The following is a 14993-nucleotide window of genomic DNA, read 5'->3' on the forward strand; positions in this document are numbered from 1 at the left end:
AGGTGGATTGATTCAGTGACTGGGATAATTGGGATGGGAGTGTCAGAGACAGTGCGATTGGCACAGGACAGAGCAGAGTTTAGGGCTGTTGTACATATAGGGTTGCTATGAGTCACAGGCGACTTGACGGCACATAACAACAACAACAACATGATATATTGAGATTTTAGTTTTTCTCTTCAGTTATTTAGTGTTGCTCTAACAAAAATAACCGCAGATGAATGGGTGTAACAAACAGAAGTTTATTTCCTCACAGTTTAGGAAGCTAGGCATCTGAGTTCAGGGCACCGGTTTTAGGGGAAAGCCTTCTTTACAGTTGACTCCAGAGGAAGGTCTTTTCTGTTCTGAGCTGCTTTTCCTGAACAGTCTGATGTGGCTTGGCACCTCCCTTCTCCCTTCATTTTTTTTTTTTGCTTGCTTTTAAAAATCTCTTATATATATCAAAGGCAATTGATTTATAATGTACCCGAAGATTAGCTAGAAACTACTGGAACAGTAACTACTAGAAATACAAGCTGGGTACAGAAGAGGTTGTGGCACTAGAGACATTATTGCCAATATTAGATGGATTGTGGCTGAAAGCAGAGTACCGTAGGAATGTCTATCCATGTTTCATTGACTATGCAAAGTCATTTAACTGTGTGGATCAGAAAGAATTGTGTCTAACCTTGAAGAAAATGGGAATCCCAGGACACTTGATTGTGCTTATGCGGAACCTATACTGGGACCAGGAAGCAGTCCTCAGAACAGAGCAAGGAAACACTGCATGGTTCAAAATCAGAAAAGGAGTACATCAGGGATGAATCCTTGTCTCCAATACATTTTTAATTTGTATACAGAACAGATCATTCAGGAAACAGGACTTTATGAGGAGGAATGTGGCATCAGGATTGGAAGAAGACTCATCAACAACCTACAGTATGCAGATGACACAAACCTTGCTTGCTGAAACTGAAGACCTGAAGTGCTTGCTGCAGAAGATCAAGTACTGTAGTCTTCAGTATGGATTGAAGCTCAACATCAAGAAGACAAAGATTCTCACCACTGGATCAATTGGTAGCACCATGATAGATGGTGAAGAGATTGAGATTGTTAGTCATTACAGCTTGTTCGGCTCCACAATCAACACTCTTAACACCAGCAGTCAAGAAATCAAAAGACTAATTGCATTGGGAAAATCTGTCAAGAACCTCTCCAGAGTCCAGAAAAGCAATGATGTCAGTCTAGAGACTAAAGTATGTCTAATCCAGACCATGGTCTTCTCAGTTACTTGTTATGCTTCAGAGAGCTGGACAATGACTAAGGATGACAGAATAAGAATCGATGTCTTCAAGTTGTGCTGGAGAGAAGTCTTGTACATACCATGGACTACCAAGAAAACAAATAGGTCTTATCTGAGATTGTATTGCCAAATGTTTGTTCACACTCAGTAGGTTTTCTTTTACCCTGTTGGAAAAAGTTTTTGATGAGCACAGAGATTTAATCTTTAGAAGGTTCCATTCATCAATTTTATTCTCTCCAGATTGTACATTTCTAGCTGTATTTGGTAGTCCCTTTATATAGTAAACTAGGTCTTCTAAGCTTGATCCCACTTTGTCACTTAAGAGCTGGTTTTGGGCTTTATTTAAAGGTCTCTGATCTACCTTGAGTTTGATATATGGATCCTTTTTCAGCTTTCTGCAAGTAGCAGTCCAGTCTGACAGCACCATTCATTGAAGAGGTTGTCATTTCCTCGTTTTTCAGGTTTTATTTCTTTGTTGAATATCAGTTGACTGTAGATAGCTGGGTTTATTGCTGAGTTCTCAATCCTATTCCACCGGCCTAAGTGCCTGTCATTATACCAGTACCATGCTGTTCTAGTTACTATTGCTATATGGTAGGTTTTGAGGTTGGGAAGTGCTATGCCTCCCACTTCCTTTTTATTTTTTAGGAATACTTTGCTTAACTATGGTCTCTTTCCTTTCCAAATAAACTTGACAGTTTCCTTGTCAGTCTCCTTGATAAATGAATTTGGCATCCGTATTCTGATTGCATTGAACATTTAGATTGCTTTTGGTAGGATAATGCAGTAAGCCTCATAATACATGTCCTTCAAATTTTTATAAGCAGAAAATTAAGGGACATAAAGTTAACAGTGTGATGCTAACTTAGCTGACAGTGCTTTCTAATTGTATTAAAACAAAGTTCTTTTTTTTCCCCTGCCACACTGTTAACACTGATTGTGTTCTTTAATTTTCTGCTTATACAAATTTGAAGGACATGTATTGTAATGCTTACTGCATTATTCTGAAAGGCCCTGTTACCTGCGTGGGCAAACGCATTATGTCTTTGTGCTTACTTGCTATACATTTGCTTCTGGGCTGTCAGCATACACTTAAGCGAGAAATGTTGCAGAAGTTGGTCTTTCTACTTGATTTTTATTCCAGCAGTTCAAGTATTCAAGTACAATATTGCTCTAAAAATAGAGATTGATTTTTCTCTTTTGAACCTTCTTGTGTAAGTACTAGGATATTTTTGGACTCAGAACATGGTATGTGGTTAACCTTACTCTGAAAAAGTGACAGCATATTAATAATATTTAAGCATCTTAAGGTTTAAAGGTTTTCTTAACATCTTGTTATTGTGTGCCATTAAGTCTGAACCAATTTATAGCTGACCTTCCATCCAGTTTTCAGATACACTAAGTAGCCTGGGAGGAGATTGCCCATCCTCCTGTGGAACAGCTGCTGGATTCAAACTGCATAACTTTGGGACTGCAGCTCAGCTTCTAACTGCCAGGCCACCAGAGCTTCCTGTTAGAATTTTTGAAACGGTATAATGATGTTTTGCTTAAATGCTAAGTGTAGTTTGCCATTTAAGCAAAATTTAATAGACAACATTTCAGCTTCTTTATTAAGGTAAATTATGAAGAGACTATAAGTTTGTGTTCCCAAATCCATACCACTGCTTACATAAGATAGAAACAATAATATAAATACAAGTTCCCAAGCTAACTCGCATACATTCATAACCTAAAACTGCTGACTTCAGATATGATCTATTGATGTCAGTGCCTTACTACTGAGTTTAAATCCTGGGATCTGAGAATAGGGCAGTTTAAGGCCAGAACAAAGAGAAAAGCTGCTCTTTCTGCTTAACTGCTGTTATTTGCCATCAAGTCAGAACTGGCCCATGGCTGACTCCAGCAGATTTTCAAACTGATAAATAAATGTCTCTAAGGCTTTGTCTTTCTTAGTGTTTCTTGCAATTTTAATTTTAAAAACTTTAAACTCTGAAGAATCATTGGTAAAATTTCAGGTGTAATTTTTAACATTGTATGGAAGAATATCCACACCCCCCAGCCCCCCCCCCCCATTGCTCAGTTGTTTGGCTTTACAAATCCCTGAATTCAACAATTGTGATGGCTTTTAATGGCTTTTTTCTGCATTTGAGCCTACATATTCTTTAAATGCCAAGTTCCTGGAGAGTTGAACTGGAATGATTGCTGCAGATGGAAAGGACAAGAATCACAACTTTTTTTTTCCAAATTCTTTTGTGTTTTGGGGTTTTTTTTGTTTTGTCTTTTGATAAACTGAGACTAGGAACTTTCCGTTGGTAGTTATTTCATTATGGAGTAGTTACAATTTGCGTGCATAAGTTATTCTGTGTTGTTTTACTTTCCCCTGAAGTTGTTCTTGTACATATATATTACTATGTATGATTGAAGCATTTTCTTTTAGGTTTATGGAGAATATACCAGCTCTGGAACAAATGAATCAGATTTTACACATCTTGTTTATTTTCTTGCCTTTTCTCTGGGCACTGGGGACTCTGCCTCCACCAGATGCACTTTTCTTATGGACAATGGAGCAAGTTTTAGAGTTTGGTCTTGGAGGCTCTCCCATGTCAACACACCTACGGTAACTTTACGAAGCATTGATGTTATATGTAACTTGTTCTTAAAAGAGTGTTTTTATCTTTAAATGAATGTTTTTCTTCTTTTTCCTCTACAGGCTGTTAGCAATGTTCATCATTTCGGCTGGGGCAGCTGTAACATCCTATTTTATTCCGAGCACCATTGGTGTGGTTCTTTTCATGACTGGACTTGGATTCTTACTGAGTCTTAACCTAAGTGAGATGGGTTTTGTCTTCAAACACAGTGTGGCCAGGACCAGAGTTATAACCAAATCAGAGGCTTTACCTAGTGATGCAGAAGCACAGTTTCCCTGGAAAGAATGTGTTTTCTACATTGTTATGTTAGTCTTGGCTCTCTTGGAAACAAGTTTGCTGCATCACTTTGCTGATTTCTCACAAATTTCCAAAAACAGTCCTCAGACTATTGTTGGCTATATTTTGATTATATTACTTGTAATACTGTGGATTCTTAGAGAAATTCAAGGTGTCTATATCTTTGGGATTTTCCAAAACCCTTTCTATCCAAAGGATATGCGAACTGTGGCTGTGTTCTTAGAGAAGCAGAAAAGACTCATGAAGATTGGAGCTGTCAGACGAATTTTGCTAACTGTAGGTAGGAAGAGTAACTTTCATATTACAAACCATATGTCGGAAGTGTACAAAAATATTACGGAATATTCACGTTGGTGTGATGATGACAGTCTGTAGTTAAACACTCAGCTACTGAGAATGTCAGGGGCTAAACTCATCATCCAGGCTTTGGGAGAAGGATGAGGCTGTCTGCTTCCATAAACATTACAGCCTTGGGAACCCAGTACAGCAGGTCTACTTTCTCTATAAAGTTGCTTCAAGTTGGAATGTTCTCAGGGGTCTCTTTTAAAAAAAAATTATAAGTTAATTGCTTAAATGTGCTAATTTAAAAGTATATTCTTTTATTTTTGCCAAACTAAGATACAGGAGATGAAAGTTACTCTGTTGTAATCACCAGATTTGGTTGGTTTGTGTTTTTTTTTTTACTTTGTTTCAGTGTCACCTTTTGCTATCATGGCATTTCTCTCATTGGACAGTTCCTTACAAAGCCCTCACTCTGTGGCTGTCTCCATTGGATTCACAAGAGCTTTTAGAATGGTAATACTATTATGTGCTTAATAGTATTTTATCATTGCTCAGTTTACTTTTGGTTATTTAAGCTGTTTGCTTAGATGATCAAATTCCACATACTAAAAATGGGTCATTTGTATATTGCAGGTATGGCAGAATACAGAAAATGCTTTAATGGAGACAGTCACAGTATCAGTAGTACACTCATTGATCTTCAGTAAAGATTTATGGTGGAACAGAAACTTGAATACAGGAATTAGACTCTTACTGGTAAATGTTTATTTTACTAAATAGCTTTATTGAGTTATATTGATCACATGTTGTTGTTGTTGTTGTTGTTATGTGCCATTGAGTCGCTTGCAACTCATAGCGACCCTATGTACAACATCCCTAAACCTTGCTCTATCCTGTGCTAGTCTCACCGTCTCTGACACACTCACCCCAATTACCCCAGTCACTGAATCAATCCACCTCATAGAGGGTCTTCCCCTTCTGTGTTTTCTCTCCACCCTCCCAAGCATGATGCCCCTCTCTAAGGACCGGTCCCTCCTTACAGCATGTCCAAAGTATGTTAGACAAAGCCTAAGAATCCTTGCCTCCAAGGAGCAGCCAGGTTTAACTCTCTCTTGGATGAAGCTACTTGTTTTCTTAGCAGTCCATGGTACACTCAATACTCTTCTCCAGCACCACAGCTTAAAGGCATCAATCATTCTTCTATCCTCCTTGGTCATTGTCCAACTCTTTGATGCATAACAAGTGATTGCAAAGACCATGGCCTGTATCAGATGCACCTTAGTCTCCAGAGAGACACCACTGAACTTTGGAAAGGTCCCCAACAGCAGGCTTTCCCATCACAATACGTCTTTTAATTTCCTGGCTACCGGTGCCAAGAGTGTTGACTGTGGAGCCAAGCCAACTAAAGCTGTGTACAATCTCAATCTCTTCACCATCCATCCTGATGCTGCCAATTGGTCCAGTGATGAGAATCTTTTTCTTCTTGACATTGAGCCTCAATCCATATTGAAGGCTCCACTCCTTGACCTTCTGCAGCAAGTGCTTCAGGTCCTCCTCAGTTTCAGCAAGCAGGGTTGTGCCATCTGCAATGCAGATTGTTGACAGCTCTTCCACCAATCCTGATGCCACACTTCTCCTCATAGAGCCCAGCCTCCCAGATAATCTGTTTTGCATACAGGTTGAAAAGTTATGGAGATAGACAGAACCTGGTATACACCCCAGTTTTGAACCATGCAGTGTTTCCTTGCTCTGTTCTGACGACTGCCTCTTGATCCAAGTATAGGTTTCTCATTAGCACGATCAAGTGTTCTGGGATTCCCATTGTTCTCAGAGTCAGCCACAGTTTGTTATGATCCCCGCAGTCAGACACCTTTGCATAATCAATGAAACACAGATAGACATTTCTCTTGTATTCCCTGCTTTCACCTAAGATCCATCTAACATTAGCTGCAATATCCCTAGTACCATGACCCCTTCTAAACCCAGCCTGGACTTCTGGTAGTTTTCTGCTGATGTGCTGTTCCAGTTGTTTTTGGGTAATGTTCAGTAGAATCTTGTTTGCATGTGAAATCAATGATATTGTTATATAGTTTCCACACAATGTTGGGTCACCCTTCTTTGGAATGGGAACAAATAATAGATCTCTTCCAGTCAGTTGGCCAAGTGGTTGTTCTCCAGATTTCTTGGCACAACTTGGTGAGCACATCCAGGGAAGCATCTGTTAGCTGAAATACTTCAATTGGTATACCATCTATTCCTGGGGCTTTATTTTTAGCTATTTCCTTTAAAGCAGCCTGAACTTCTTCCTTCGTCACCATAGGCTCTTGCTCATATGTTGTTTCATGAAATTCTTCTGTGTCTGCTAATTTCTTTTGATACAGTGACTCAGTATATTCTTTCCATCTTCTTTTTGTACTTCCTGGGTCATTTAATATTCTGCCTAAAGCATCCTTGATAATAGCAACTTGAGGTTTAAAAAACTACCCATTTAAAATGTACAAGTCAGTTATACATACTAGGCAGTGTTGGTGACCTAGTAGTAAGAAACTTCCGAAGGCACGTGGTTCAAATCCAGGGGAGAAGGATTGGCAATCTCCTGTGAGATTTACTGCCCTTGAAAATGCACTGGAGGGATAGCTATGGATTGGTTACATCTCAGTGGCATACAATAACAACAACATAGTCGTATATAATGTATAGTCATTGCCACAATCTAATTTTAGGACATTTTCAGCACCCCAAAAATAAGCCTTAAAAGGTTTATTTGTAGTCATTCCTTATTCCTGCTCTCCATTACTCCTATGTCAACTGGAATCATTTGTGGTCTTTGCACCTAGATTCATTCAATCATTATTTTCAGGTTTCAACTGTGTTTTAGCATATATTATTAATTTTGATTGCCAGATAAAATCCCATTGTATGGTTGGTTGGTTCATTCATTCGTTGATAGATATTTGGATAGTTGTTACTTTTTAACTATTACCAGTAATGCAGCTGTAACATTTGTATACAGGCTTTTATAGAGAGCTAAGGTTTCATTTTATTTATGTAACTGGTTGTGGGATTTCTGGGTCCTCCGTAATTCTGTGTTTAAGACTTGGAGAAAAATTTTTGGCATGAAATATTTCATAATATTCCCTTATTTTATTTTTTTTTAATTAGTGGTAGTAATAATGCTATTTCTTCCCTCCTTGACTTTAGTACTTTTAGGATTTTCTTTATTTTCTTGGTCATTCTAGCCAAGGGTCAATTTTGTTTATGTCTCCGAAGAACATTAGGCCTAATTGATTTTTCTCTATTGTTTTTTCCCCCTTCATTTTATTTCCACCTTAATAATTTTCTTCTTTTGGCTTTAACATTGTATGTTCTTTGTTTTCTAGTTTTCTAAAAGAGACCATTAAGTTCTTCCTTTTAACATAGAAATACACAGGTACAAATTTCCCTCTGAGCATTGCTTTAGTTGTATCTCATGTTTGATTTATTGTGTTTTTATTTTATCTCAACAGGTTCTTTTTGACTCATTGGGAACTTTTTTTTCATTCTGAAAAATTGTTTTCATTCTGCTGTTGGTGCTTTATTTAATGACATTTTTCTGAGAAAACATACCTTAGATCATTTTTATGAACATACTTTATATAACTGACATTTTAATTTATGGGATTTCTTGTATTCTTTGATCTGTAAAGTTAAGCTTATAATATTTCATAGAACTGTCAGAAGTAGTAAATGAGATACCCTAAATTTAAACACTTATCATTGTTGTTGTATGCCATCAAGTCAGAACCAACTCATAGCTGACCCTCCACTGGGTTTTCAGAGACAGTAGATGGCACAGAAGGAGATCGCCCGTCCTCCCATGGATCATCTGGTAGATACAAACCTCATGCCTTTTGGATTGCAACCCAGCTTCACAATACTTGTGTGCTCTCGAGTTGGAACTGACCTGTGGCTGACCCTCCAATGGGTTTTCTGCACAGGAGGATTGAGAAATTATGGTACATTCACATGATGAAACATTACACAGCACACAGGAGCAATACCTTTGTAAATTATTACCTCACTTGAGAGGGACTGGAGAACATTGTCCTGAGTGAACTAACTCAGTTCCACAATGATAAATATTTTAGAAGACCGTTATTGTAGAATGAGTATAAGGATCCAGGAGAGGTGGGAGGGGCTGGAAGCAGAGGGATGTGGAAGAGGGGATTAATCATTGGATTGTATAATATGATGGCTGGGGGGTGAGGGAAATGGAAAGAATTTGTTCGAATTTGTATTAGAATTTTGTAAATAAACTAGTGGGGGGAAAATCTAATGGGAGGAAACTGCTCATCTTTGTGTATCAGAGCAGCTAGTGGATCCAAACCATGTGCCTTTGAATTGACGATGCAACTCCTTAGCCCCTGTCCACCAGCCCTTTAGCACCATAGATGTGGCTGCATTTAGTCCATTGTACCTGTATACATAATCTAAGTAGCCAACTCACTGATGGTTACAAAATGCCAACACTTGTTTCATATTTTCCTTATTAAAAAGAGGCAGTCGTTATCTTGTGTCAGAATCATTGTTCATGTCTAGCTGCATTTCTTTAGGACAAATTACTAGTTCAAGATGTCTAAGAATTAAGAACATTTTTAGAGCTCTTGATTCATTTTAGCACATGACCCTCCAGAAAGCTTACTATGTTTTATGTTTCCATCAGCACTGTTAGGAAAATATGCATTATTCTCAAAGGCTTTTCATTGTCACATTTCTTTGAATTGAGGCAGTTTTGACAAGTGGTTCAACCAAAAGTAGTTCTGCTTACTAGAATGCCAATCTCATTTTCTCCCCATGTGGTGGCGCAAAAATGAAGTGGCGGTACAAAAATGAAACAATTTTAAGATTTAGATAAGGCCTTAAATGGTTATTATGGTAGGTAATTACAGGAAATAGAAAGGTTTGGAGGGATGTTACAACCCAGTAACACTGAGGAGACCAACAACATTTCTAGACAGTACTGATTTTTTTACTTTCATGTATACCCTAAAGATGCACATTTTGAGGAAGTAAATAAAACCTTTAACAGAATATTATGAAACCAAGTTTATCAGTTCCAAATTTTGGAAACCATTTTTCCACCAATTAATTACATAATAGAGTAGTGAAAATGTGAAATAACTTATAACATTAAATGATATAAGAGGAAAGCATTTTCGGATCTCACTGGGAAGAATATTTTGTGTTTTGAAAATGTGGATATCAGATGTAAAGAAATACGTGGTTAGAACTGTTGGACGCACCAGTGCAGGAGACTCTGAATATCCTTGCTTTTCGTGTTCATAAATCCATAGTTCCTTGAGGAAGAAAAATAATAGAGAACATTAACCTTGGAGAAGGTCTGGCAATCTCCTTCCAAAAAAGTAGCCACTGAAAGCCCCCATGAGGCACAGTTCCACGCTAACAACACACATGATCACCCTGTGTCACAACCAGCTTGACATCAAGTGCTAAGTGTAAACCACACCGTATTGCAACAACTTAGGGAGCCCTGGAGGCCTAGTCTGTAGGGAGTTACCCTGCTAAGCCAAAGGCCATGCCTTCCTGGCATTTTGAATCCACATTGATTCAAAGAGCTGCTCCATGGGAGAAAGATGGGAAACCTTCCTTCTAGCCATGTACAGTCTTGGAAACCCTCCCTATAGTCAACTCAGAGTCAGGACACAATGGCAGCAAATTTGAGCTTTGTGATTTTTTTTTAAGTACAAAAAAAGAAGAATATCAAATATATTGGTGATAAAGTTTAACACCGATTCCATGTTTTTACCTTATTAAATAAAATGTGTTTTTTAAACATAAAATGTTTTGTTAAAGGTGAAAAGAAGAGTTAATTGATTTGGATTATATATTAATTTCAAAGTAAAATTTGTCATTGTAGATGGTCATGTAATTTAACTTCTTGAAGGAAATTTTTCAGTTCTTTTAAGGCACAAGTTAGAAATCTCTGTCTATTTAGAGGAAATTGGGCATCTTTTGTTAACTGCATCAAAATTTAAAGTATACTTCTTGTCATCAAATAAATATGAGAAAATATATATCTTGATTAATTTACCTCTATTTTTACCCTGTGAGTTGGGCTAGAGTTTTTAAAAATTTTAAAAGGTAGAAATGTAGTGATTCCTTTTTTCAGATTATGTTAAAATGTCTCCATCAAAATGTCATAAACTCAGTCCGATGATTGGATATGGAAGATGGCAAACAAAAATGGCTTCAGTATTTTACATTTACTGAGAAGCCTGTTGCTTAATTTTGACCTCATCTGGTCTCACTACTTCAAAACAGAGTAACCTTATCTGGTGCTTTTTTAGTCTTTTATTTTATTCTTCTAGAGAGATTCCCAAACTTTTAAAACTGTAGTCTCATTTAGTAATTTTGAGTTAGGAAAAATGTATAACAAAGAATTGCATATAGATTCTATTTTGCCCCAAATGTGTTGTCAAGAATAAAATAATCATATGACATGTCCTTATATAGTCCTGAAAATTCATGAAATCTGTAAGAGTAAATGCAAACCATTTTTACATCTCTGCAGGTTGGTATTGTGCGTGATCGTCTGATTCAGTTCATCTCTAAATTACAGTTTGCTGTGACTGTACTTGTGGCTTCATGGACGGAGAAAAAACAACGTCGAAAATCAACTGCCACTTTATGTATACTCAACATTGTCTTCTCTCCGTTCGTGTTGCTCTTTATAGTTTTTTCTACACTGCTCTCTTCTCCCTTACTTCCTCTCTTCACCCTTCCTGTGTTTTTGGTGGGGTTTCCCCGACCCATTCAGAGCTGGCCGGGAGCAGTGGGCACTGCAGCCTGTGTGTGTGCGGATACAGTGTACTACTACCAGATGGTCCCGAGTTTGGCTGCTGCACTGCAGTCTGCAATGGCAGCTGGAAGTTTAGGTAAGTAGATGCACTGTGCTTAAGAAGTCCTCATTACGTATAAAGTGGGGGGAAACTCCACAATCATGGAATCCAACTATGTATTGACAGTGTAACAGTTTTCAGCACTTTGATGCATAGGCAGACAGACAAACCATACCTCCTGTTCCTCACTGAGATGAAATTATAAAACACACAGACATATTTTCATTAAGGTGATGTGACAGGTTTTAAAACCTATTTTCTTGAACAGAATGAAATGATAGTCTTATCATTAAAACTTAAGTACCACACCTATGTTTATTTTGGCTTCATTCACAGTAGCAAAGAGCTGGAAACAACCTAAGTGCCCATCAACAAAGGAATGGATAGAGAAGCTGTGGTATATTGACACAATGGAATACTATGCTGCATTGAAAAACAAGGAACTCATGCAATATTATACAAAATGGGTGACCTTGGAGGACATTGTTTTTGTTGTTGTTATGTGCTTGCAACTCATAGCAACTCTATGTAAAACAGCCCTAAACCCTGCTCTATCCTGTGCCAATCTCACTGTCTCTGACACACCCATCCTGATTACTCCTTCACTGAATCAATCCACCTCATAGAGGGTCTTCCCCTCCTGTGCTGTCCCTCCACCCTCCCAAGCATGATGTCCTTCTCCAAGGGCCTGTCCCTCCTTACAGTATGTCCAAAGTATGTTAGATGAAGCCCCAGAATCCTTGCCTCCAAGGAGCAACCTGGTTTAACCCTCTCTAGGATGAATCTTTATTTTCTTGGCAGTCCATGGTACATTCAATACTCTTCTGCGGCACCACAGTTCAAAGATAAAATGCTGAGTGAAAGATCTCAATCACAAAAAGACAAGTACTGCGTAATGCCAGTTATAAAAGAGGACTGACATGGGCATTGGGGGAGAGACTGAGAAGGAGGGGATAAACAATGTATACTGCATTGAAACAGGTGAGGGAGAAAACTGTTTAAAAGGTATATATGATTAGATATTATTGTTATGACAGGAGTCCAGAATGAAGGCAGCATAGTGGAGTGAACTTGGGGAAGGGATTGTATGACAATAAAAAAATTTTTCTTTTTTTAAAAATTTTATTATTTTGTGTGTGTCTGTACCGTCAAATCAGATCTGACAGGTACAGGAGGAGATTGCCCCTCCTTTTCAGGCAGAGCATCTGATAGAATTTTTCTTTTACTTTTGAAAGAGAAGAGCAAATTGGGGGGGGGGGAGGGGGGACAGGGAGAAAAGTGCAACAATGAATGGAAATCCAAAGTCTCTGTAAACTTTCATCAACATTAATTTAAAAAACCAAAACACCACAGCAAACTTAAGTACCTTTTCCTCCAAGATCAATTTATAATGTATTTGGTGTTGTGCACAACAGAGTGGCCTCTTAACTGAAAAGTCTGCAGTTCAAATCCAGCAGCTCCTCCATGGTGGGAAGAGGAGTGTATTCTCTTCTCATAAACATTTACATCTCAGAAACCAGATGAAAACTTTCTTTGCGTTGAAATCACTTGATGGCAGTGGGTTTGGGTTTTTATGTCCAGTAGATGTAAAAGCTTAGCTCTGTAATGAGTGAAAACCAGCTTTCTGTCGTACGGAACTGAAGAACTAAAAATTTGTTTACCTTTTACTAGGAACTAAAGCAGTGAGCTAACTACCAGTTCTTCTATATTTATTTCTCAGGGTGATTTTTAGAAAGGTACAAGTTGATGACAATAGTATATACTTGCCTACTTTTACCTAAGCCCTTGAAATTTGTTTTAGAAATGACAGATAACTTTATGGCAAACGACTCCAGGCAGAGTAGTATTTTTAGAGCCAAATGTTAATGAAACATTTACTTGAACTTTTACTTGTTTATTATGTTAGGTACCTTAGAGGATTAAAAAATAAAATCCTTGTTGTACAAATTTCTTAGGGTTAATTTTCTTTCTGAAAATAATTCTGTGCTTTTAATACTTTTATTCATTAACAGTTTTCCTTACAGTAATACTTGGCTACTTTTAAAACCATCTGTCAGGTTTCACTCAAGTCTAAAATAGGAAGTACACTTAACCAAGAAGTGTGTTGTTACAAAGTGTTTCCAGGGGATGAAAGCAAGGAGACAGTAAGATACCAATTCACACACATCTGACTGGTTAAAATTCAGAAGTCTGACACCAGCAAGTGTTGGCTAGGGCATGAAAGAGAGACTCTCAAGGATTCTCCTAAAGGGAATATAAATGCATGCAGCTACCTGGAGGTGTAAACTAGTCACCTCTAGTAAAGATGTGCCCGTCCACAGGCCAGGAATTCCAGTTCTAACGGACAGCTTGCAGGTGTGCTCGTGACCCTCAAGATCACCCCTGGGTTTGATAATGCACTAGGAGGACTCTAGTCATACTGGCAGCTTAGATCTATTAAGCAAAAGGATATCAAAATATGCAAGGAAAAAAGCAAAGGGAAGAAAAGATTGGAGGAAACTAGGAACAAACTTCCAGAAACCCTCTCAAGTAGACTCGCTCAGAACATGCTTAATTCTCTAGCAACCACTTGTGCCAAATGTGTGCTTGCCTAAGGAATATCGTTGGATGCTTAATGCCCAGGTTTTTCTTAGAGATTGGTTACATATGTACCCTGTGCCCTCTGCTTGCCGAAATTCCAGGCTTCCAGAAGGAACATAGAGGCACGCCTCAGAGATACTGCAGGTATTGTTCCAGACCATTGCAGTGAAGCTAGTATCAAAATAAAGCAAGTCACACAATAGTTTATGATTTTCCAGTATGCATAAAAGTTATATTGACACTATACTGTAGTCTGTTAAATGCAAAATGAGTGTCTAAATTGGAAAAAGATTACAGCATTGTGAAATTAGCAAAATGTATCAGATACTATAAATGAGCACATGCTGCTGGAGAGTTAACACAAAATAAATAGCTTACCATGTTTTCACACTCCTTGAATTTGTAAGAAACATCATTCCTGCAAAGCATAATAAAACAAGCTATGCTAGTGGAGTTAAGCATAGGCCATTTGTTGATATAAATTATTTAGGTAATGAGCCATTTTTATCAGAGCGATAGGAATCCTCCCAAAATTCAGGTTCCCAGATGCCAGCCAAGGGCTGAACTTTCAGAGAATAACCAATAGAACTTTCAGAGAATAACCATCAGAACTGCTCTGTTTATTCTTTTTTATATAACAGATACACAGGTTTGTATTTATATTTGAACCTGTAATTGGTGTGTCAATGTTAACAAGAACAAAAAATTGGCAACATTTGAAATATCTATTGACAGGGAAATGGATATTGAGATTCAGGCAGATTCATGCAGACAATTCTCTACAGTCATTACAGTGAGTGGAACAAAGTAGTTTGCTGTTGACAAATTTGAGAGAAATGAGAGAGAAAAAGTAAATTTTAAAAGTATTTGTAGAGTGTGATGCTATTTTATGTAAATTGTTAAAGCCACAAACATGTTTATATACTTTTGTTGTTGATCTGGGGTGCCATGGAGTTGAGTACGACTCACAGTGACCCTGTGTACACCAGATCCTCACAGTCTTTG

The 14993-nt window shown here is 37.9% G+C and overlaps 1 protein-coding gene across 1 annotated transcript in view; it reads left to right on the plus strand.

Annotated features, from left to right (window-relative positions):
* Positions 1 to 14993, plus strand: part of PCNXL4 (pecanex-like 4 (Drosophila)) — a 34438-nt gene that overhangs the window by 7701 nt on the left and 11744 nt on the right. Inside the window, exons 2-6 of the mRNA XM_006891776.1 lie at positions 3720 to 3899; positions 3993 to 4507; positions 4922 to 5022; positions 5143 to 5265; positions 11081 to 11444. Of these exons, the coding sequence (XP_006891838.1) occupies positions 3720 to 3899; positions 3993 to 4507; positions 4922 to 5022; positions 5143 to 5265; positions 11081 to 11444 (1283 nt within the window). The remainder of the gene's footprint in view (positions 1 to 3719; positions 3900 to 3992; positions 4508 to 4921; positions 5023 to 5142; positions 5266 to 11080; positions 11445 to 14993) is intronic.

Source organism: Elephantulus edwardii, unplaced genomic scaffold (assembly GCF_000299155.1).
Source record: "Elephantulus edwardii isolate Elephantulus edwardi_28Jun2011 unplaced genomic scaffold, EleEdw1.0 scaffold00104, whole genome shotgun sequence".
NCBI lineage: Eukaryota > Metazoa > Chordata > Mammalia > Macroscelidea > Macroscelididae > Elephantulus > Elephantulus edwardii.